At 45.1% G+C, this 7,789-nt stretch overlaps 1 protein-coding gene across 3 annotated transcripts in view; it reads left to right on the top strand.

The window, feature by feature from the left end:
• The window catches only part of ZP4 (zona pellucida glycoprotein 4), a 7,781-nt gene extending 1,727 nt beyond the window's left edge, over window positions 1-6,054 (top strand). Inside the window, exons 4-12 of one of the 3 annotated variants that reach the window (XM_027091866.1) lie at window positions 445-591; window positions 1,357-1,544; window positions 2,085-2,182; window positions 3,462-3,592; window positions 3,775-3,964; window positions 4,041-4,188; window positions 4,499-4,574; window positions 5,574-5,690; window positions 5,906-6,054. In XM_027091866.1, coding sequence (XP_026947667.1) covers window positions 445-591; window positions 1,357-1,544; window positions 2,085-2,182; window positions 3,462-3,592; window positions 3,775-3,964; window positions 4,041-4,188; window positions 4,499-4,574; window positions 5,574-5,690; window positions 5,906-6,009 — 1,199 coding nt within the window. In that variant the 3' untranslated portion in view covers window positions 6,010-6,054. Of the gene's footprint in view, window positions 1-438; window positions 592-1,356; window positions 1,545-2,084; window positions 2,183-3,461; window positions 3,593-3,774; window positions 3,965-4,040; window positions 4,189-4,498; window positions 4,575-5,573; window positions 5,691-5,905 lie in introns of all 3 variants that reach the window. The other 2 variants (XM_027091865.1, XM_027091867.1) reach the window with 2 other exon arrangements.
• The last annotated feature ends 1,735 nt before the right edge of the window (window positions 6,055-7,789 follow it).

Raw genomic sequence — 7,789 nt, 5'->3', positions numbered from 1 at the left:
ATGCGGCTGCTTCCCACTAGCTGTCTGTTTTACATTTGGTAGTGTATATATGTCAGTGTTACCCTCTCACTTCATCCCAGCTTACCCTTCCCCCACCGTGTCCTCATAGTCCATTCCCTACGTCTGCATCTTTATTCCTGTCCTGCCCCTAGGTTCATCAGAGCCATAAGAATTCTTTACTTGAATAAAAAAGTTGAGTCTCACTGCTTCTTCCAATCTTATTGGTATTTCTTCTTCCAAAGAGGACTCCTTTTAGGGGACTCCTATAAGGTGATCTAATAGTTAATTTTCTAACTCAGATATAATCTCTATTATGTACATATCTTTCAATCACGTAGATGTCTATGGGAATTGAAAGTTAATGCTTTGTAATGAATATGGCCTCTTCTTAAAGACCAAACTTTGTTACTTAGTGTTGCTCTTCTCTGCAAAATCTAGCCTTAGACATCCCAAATGCTGGCCTTTGCGACCCTGTCCCAGTGTGGGACAGACTGCCATGTGCTCCTTCACCCATCACTCAAGGAGACTGCAAGCAGCTAGGCTGCTGCTACGATTCTGAAGAGGCCAATTCCTGTTACTACGGAAAGACAGGTGAGTCACTATATCTTTGAAATCAGCTGAAGAAAAGTGCCTGCAATTACCACTAACTAAACCCAGAGGAGGGTTTTCTCCCCCACCCCCATCCAGAAGGCAAATACTAAAGATGACCAGAGGTTGATGTATAAGCAACACCTAGAACACTTGACTGTAAGTGACAGAGCTTTCTACAGCCTTCCATTGTCTGTTCTCCTAGAATCCAATGTAAAGCAAGTAACTCTCAATGAACTCAAGAAGCTAAGTCTGTGTGCAAGATGCTAATTGACAGAAACTTAACCAATTCCCAAGAAATAGCCGCTGGTGGCTGATTGTCTAGAGAGCTTTATTTCAAAAGATGATTATTTGTCCCAAACCATGCTCCAAGTTTTTCCCATTAAAAAAAAAAGAGACCCTCATTAAACACCTAGATGCCACACTCAATTCTATGCTCTGAATTCTAGCTGATCAGTAAAACAAAGCAGGTACGGCTATCCCCATTCTGCAGATCAAGTTGATGCAAGGAGGTTAAACACTCTGCTTGAGGCCACACCGTAAGTGGTGGAGGCAAGATTCAAACCCAAGTGGCCATCCAGAGCCTTGATGAAGCTCTGGATGGCTGAACCTGCATCAAAGTCACTAGCTGGGAATGCAGCTTTTCTAGGAGGCAGGGGAGAGGAGGGCGGGGAATTTAAAAGAACTAAACTAAATTAGACTCTTGTCTGGCTGGCTCAGTAACAAGCGAGATGACCTGCCTTCAGCACAGTTGCTCTGGTGTTTCAGTGACCGCACGCTGTACCCAGGACGGCCACTTCTCCATCGCTGTGTCTCGGAATGTGACCTCACCCCCACTGCTGCTGAATTCTGTGCACTTGGCCTTCAGGAATGACAGTGAATGTAAACCTGTGATGGCAACACACACCTTTGTCCTGTTCCAGTTTCCATTTACTGCCTGTGGTACTACAAAATGGGTGAGAAGAGCTGACCTTGGGCTCTGTTCCTGACTTGAAGTTGGGTAGGAATGCCCTAGTGACGGGGGGAGAACTGGAATAGCTTAGCCGTGACTACTGCTTGGTGTGTAGGATGGTCTCTAGGACAGAGAGGGCTTCATCACTGAGAAAGCCGAAACCTCCCCAGGGCACTCGGCTAAGTCATCCCACCTGCACTCCAGCGAGGGGCTAGCACCCCTTACCACACTGTAGAAGAACCAATAACAGGTTCTTCCCACTGCACTGCCCTGGGAAACGAGCAGGGAGGTCAGCTGAGATCGGTAGTATTTCTGGCTGCCTCATCTGAGTACTCATAAGCCTCTTCCTGTCCCTTTGTCCTGAAAGTAAGGTGAAATGATAAGTTGCCAGCTAGTCAATGCCACCTGCTCTTGCCTCCACTCATGTTGTGAAAAATGCAACCTATGATAGGGCAGCCTTGCTGAGCACTGAACCAAAGCAAGTTATGAGTGAAGCAGCATCTGGCTTGCAGGAGTGACAAGACTTCTTTACCTGCCCTTGTAGATCACTGGAACCCAGGCAGTATATGAAAACGAGCTGGTTGCAACTCGGGATGTGAGAACTTGGAGCCATGGTTCTATCACCCGAGACAGTATCTTCAGGTAAGGGTCTTAGTTAACCTGACCTTGCTTGACCAGAATGCCTGACTTCCCTTCTCGCATAAAGCAGGAGTTCTGGAGTAAACATGAATCCAGAAATGACCATCTCCTCATGACAGGAGAATCTCAGCTGCCTTGCTTGTCCAATCTCACTGACCGTTAGTTGATCCAGTAGCCCTGCATTACTGCCACCAACTTGATCTAAGCCTCAAACTTACCTGACTTCTAATTCATTTCACCGGGTCTTTTGTTTCTCACTGTGGTCTCTTCCTTCTACCCCCCACTGTTTAAGCTGTAGCAAAATGAATCCCTTTAAAACCTTAGCATACTTAAAGCTTTCTCTTGGTCTTCCTAGAGCTGAAGCTTAACGTCATGAGCATAGCTTGCAGGGCCCTACTTCTCCAGCCTAACCTTTCTCAGTCCTTCCCTCACTATTCCCTAACCCCAGACTGTGCTTCTAGAGTATTCAGTGGCCCTCAGACTTCTTGCCTCCATACTTCACTCTCATCTATCTGTTACTTTTATCAAATCCCCTGCAACATCTTCCCTGACTACCCCCTCCTCAGAAGGTACGTTTTTCTCATAGTACCATATCTATTTCTTAATTGAAGTATAGTTGATTTACAATGTTTTAATTTCTGCCGTACAGCAAAGTGATTCGGTTATATATTTTTTTCATATTTTCCATTATGGTTTGCTACACGATATGGAATATAGTTCCCTGTGCTGTACAGTAGGACCTTATTTATCCAGTCTCTATGTAATAGTTAGCATCTGCTAATCCCAAACTCCCAATCCATCCCTCCCCCATGCCCTCTCCCCCTTGGCAACCACAAGTCTGTTCTCTCTGTGAGTCTGTCTCTGTTTCATAGATAAGTTCATTTGTGTCCTGTTTTAGATTCCACATGTAAGTGATATCATATGATATTTGTCTTTGTGTCTGATTTCACTTAGTATGACCATCTGTGGGTCCATCCATGTTGCTGCAACTGGCATCATTTCATTCTTTTTTATGGCTGAGTAGTGTTCCATTGTATCTACCACATCTTTATCCATTCATCTGTTGACCATATCTGTTTCTTGTATGGTTTTTATATCAAACTCTCAAACACTGATCTTGTTGACATATCAGTCTCCCCAATGATAGCTCTCACAAGGCCAGAATCACACAACACGTTTATAAACTTGTTCTAACACCTATCACTTAACGGTTCCTCAAACCTTAAAGAGGTGACATGGTCCACCCACCCAAGATAGTAGCTAAAATCTTATTTTTCTGCAGGCTTCGAATCAGCTGTAGCTACTCTGTAAGCAGCAATGCTCTTCCAGTGAATGTCCAGGTGTTTACTGTCCCGCCACCCCTTCCTGAGACCCAGCCTGGACACCTCACTCTGGAACTCCAGATTGCCAAAGGTAAGACCCTCTTTCGTGGAGAATCTGGCCTCTAGTCCAAGTCTTGTCACTTCTCTGGGCATCATAGACCCTACCTTGGTAACAAGATATGTGCCAGAGGTGTTTATGTGGGTGATGGTCTGTCTCAAGCCACCAGAGGTTCCAAGCTTTTTACTACTTCAATTTGTTTTGGCCTCTTGCAGACAAACACTATAGCTCCTACTACACTGCTAGTGACTACCCAGTGGTGAAGTTGCTTCGGGATCCCATCTACGTGGAAGTCTCCATCCAACACAGAACAGACCCCAGTCTAGAGCTGCGCCTACACCAGTGTTGGGCCACACCCAGCACAAACGCCCTGCTCCAGCCCCAGTGGCCCATGCTGGTAAATGGGTAAGTGGCTTTTTCCTGCACCTGCGTTAAACACCCTCCACGGAGCCCATCTTGACTGTCAGATATCCTTGCTTAGATGCCCCTACACTGGAGACAACTATCAGACCAAACTGATCCCTGTCCAGAGAGCCTTGGACCTGCCATTTCCTTCTCACTACCAGCGCTTCAGCATTTCCACCTTCAGTTTCGTGGACTCAGTGGCAAAGCAGGCACTCAAGGGACCGGTATGATGCCACCTTCTGTGTTCTTCAGCAGGGCTCTAAACCCCCCAGCTCAAGTGTTTTCACACTGTCTCACTCTTCAGCCGAAGTGGCCCTTAAACATTGTTTGTTGGTACTGCTTTGGAGCAATCAGGGGATGCCAATGGCATGTGTGACACGTCAACTAGAATCGAGTACTTTAGTGATTCTGTGATGTCAGCTTGGTTTTTCAGGATTTTCTGAAACTTCTTGATTTCTTCCTGGGGGAGACAAAGCAGGTTTGAAGACTTATCATGATGTGTTATACCACGATCCCAATTCTTTTGGCTCCCAGGTGTATCTGCACTGCAGTGCATCGGTCTGCCAGCCTGCTGGGACACCATCCTGTGTGACAACCTGTCCTGCCAGACGTAAGTTTCCAAGCTGTCTACACCAGAGGACAGATTTCAGTGTATTTGTATTTCATTTGTATTTCAGATCAAACCTTCTTTAGCCTGTGGCAAATGAGTCAAACCAAAGATTCATCTTATTAACGAAGCTTCCTTAAGTACTTTCACGATGCAGTAGAACAGAAATACAGCTAGTTTCCTAGAGTTCCAGGCCTTCTAAATATAAGCTATAAATCCTGAAAACTCTCAGCTTTAGCTTTTCTCCATATAAATTTTGACTTAGCCAGGAGTCAAATGGGTTCACAGCCTATAATCTAATAAAGCATTTCTGGTCTATCCAGATATAAATGTAGACCTCTATACTTGCTTGAAGGCAGGTCTGGCAACAAAGCCTGAAGGCTTACAGGTGGAATAGGATTGCAGACTTAGAGTTATGTGCTCTAATGATCAGGCCCAATGCTCATACAGTTGTATACTCCACCTGATCCCACAGATCTTACCTGGCTCCTGAATCAATTGGGATTCATGACCCCTGAAGCTTTAAGTCCCTTATGGCAAAAGAAAACACCTCATAGTATTTTTCATAACTATCATCTAATAGATGAAATATTCAACATCCAACTGCAATGATACATACACTTGTATACATATATGTCTATAAAAACTAAAACTTTGAAAGTTCAAAGATCTACAACTGGCAGTAGAAATAGGATTCAAACAGAGCTCTGCTATTAGTGTCTTACCAGGTACCTTTATATCATAGGGTCTCAGTACTAAGGTACAACTGTTTAAGCATCTCTACGTAAGAAAAATGACAGTTTGGGGATAGTCCAAAGTCATCATTTCTCTGGAAGTGTTAATACAAATGAGCAAGTCTGAGACTTTGTATTGAACACATTGAGGTTTTTCTTGAGGCCCACGGAGCAGAGCTATCCATACCAAGCGACCTGGCACTATTTTAGACTCCTTAACCACTCACACCACATGTACTAACAAATCCCTAACTCATCTCTCCAACAGGAAGAAGAAGCTCTGACATGCATTTTCAGAACAGCACTGCTAGCATTTCTAGCCAGGGTCCCATGATTTTACTCCAAGCCACTCAGGACTCTTCAGAAAAGCTCCGTAAATACTCAAGTGAGTGGAAGGAGACCCCCAGGAGGTCCCGTATCTGAACCATTGGTCAAACCAAAGCTGCTTGCTTACCCCTGCTTCCCTTACTGATTTGGTCAATGTGAACCTCAGAAGGAATTGTCTAGCTTTTTTTCCTGTAGCTCAAGACTGGCAGTCTTTATTGGGATGTAGAATCGCTTGATTTTCCTCATGCATTAATCTACCTTTCCATCCTCCAGGGTCTCCTGTAGACTCCCAAGCTCTGTGGGTGGCTGGCCTTTCTGGAACCTTAATCATTGGAGCCTTGTTAGTGTCCTACCTGGCCATCAGGAAACGGAGATGAGCTACTCAGACCAAATGTGTTAATAAAACCAGATTGCACTGCTAGCCTGTGCGCAGCTTCTCATTTGAAAGGTAAAAAGTAATTTCTTTACACTAGCTCATCTACTGTTAGCATCACCTCTTTCCAGCTTGGGGTAGTTTTTTCTTCTGCAGCCCTCCTATCTTCTGAAGAGAACATTTCAGTAGAATCTCATAGTTGGTTGAGAACTCAAGCAGAATCTACAAGAACTTAGTATCTCAGGCTTAGCAGATCTTTTACAGGTTTATGAGGGTGTGGAACAAAACTCTTCCACAAAGTTGATCAAACTTAGGTAGAACTAGTCTAGAGCTAGTCAAGAATCTTCTAGCTCAGGGGCCCCCAACCCCTGGGCCATGGACCCGTACCGGTCCTCGGCCTGTTAGGAACTGGGCCTCACAGCAGGAGATGAGCAGTGGGCAAGCGAACGAAGCTTCATCTGCCACTCCCCCGTCGCTCCCCTATCGCTCCCCACTGCTGGCGTTACCATCTGAACCACCCCTCCACCACCCCCGTCTGTGGAAAAATTGTCTTCCGTGAAACCGGTCCCTGGTGCCAAAAAAGGTTGGGGACCGCTGTTCTAGACCCTTGGTTCTCCAACTTCCGTGTGCCTCAGGATCAAAGGAGGGCTGATGGAAACAGTTGCTGCCGCCACCCCTGCCCCCACCCCAGACTTTGATTCAGTAGGTCTGGGCTGAGGCTCATGAACTTGTAGTTATCACCATTCCTCAGGTGATCCTGATCTTCCTATTCCAAGCATTACACTTGGAAAACTAATGCCTAAAAAAGTATCTGATCACGAATTGATCAACTGGGAGTAGCTTGATCAGAAGAGGCTTTGTTTTGCCCCAGAACCAGCAAGTAATTTCACAGTTTAGTAGCTCTTAAGATTAGTAGAAAAAACAGGAGAAGAATGAATTATCCTGACTTCTCAAGGTGAATGTCCTACTCAAAGAACTCTGGTAACTAACACTGTTAGCCAACCTCTGTGGATGTCGTCTGTCCCCAGTGGGGGAGCTATGAAAGTATGCCTGGTTAAATAAGATTAAGACCACTCATCTTCATGGAGCAACTTCCAGGTCACTTTGAGGTGTAAAGTTGTTTCTAGCTTGGAGTGATTAGTAAAAAAGCTCCTTCCTGTATACAGCAACCTTGTGCAGTCTCCTACTTGGAGTCAAAATGGCTGTGTGACAATAGAACATGGCGAACATGCTGGTGTTACTGGCACTAGGTTATAAGAGACAGCACGGCTTCTGCCTTGGATCATTTGCAATAAGGATGCTAAAGCAGCCCTGTGGAGAAGGACTGAGGCCCCCCAGCCAAGAGCTGTGTGAATGCGCCTCCTTGGAAGCTGATCCTCTAGCCCTAGTCCACATCTAACCAAAACCTCCTGAAAGCCTGCACCAGAGCCACCCAGCTGAGCCACTTGCAAATACCTGCTCCACCACAACTCTGAGAAATGATGAATAGAAGCTACCACAGTTTGGGGTGACTATTTTTTTTTAAGGCACAATAGATAACTAAGCCAAACAGTCCTTAAACTTCTTTGTGAAGATGCCTTATCTTGGATATCGAGGAGTAGAACTGCACAAAGTGTATGGTTTGGCCGTTGCTTATGAAGTTAAAACATTTTCCAAAGTATTTCTAATAACACTCATACTAGCTTTGTAAAGAGTTTAAGTTGCTCTAAATCCCATAAGGATAGGCGTCTGTTTTGGGGAGGTAAACAGTCGATGGTTTGTGTTATAGTCTAGTGTTGGCTCCT

The sequence above is a fragment of the Aethalodelphis obliquidens genome, unplaced genomic scaffold (assembly GCF_003676395.1).
Source record: "Aethalodelphis obliquidens isolate GAN/ISIS:26980383/991018 unplaced genomic scaffold, ASM367639v1 scaffold73, whole genome shotgun sequence".
In the NCBI taxonomy this organism is placed as follows: Eukaryota; Metazoa; Chordata; class Mammalia; order Artiodactyla; family Delphinidae; genus Aethalodelphis; species Aethalodelphis obliquidens.
This window is presented reverse-complemented; position numbering and strand designations above follow the sequence as displayed.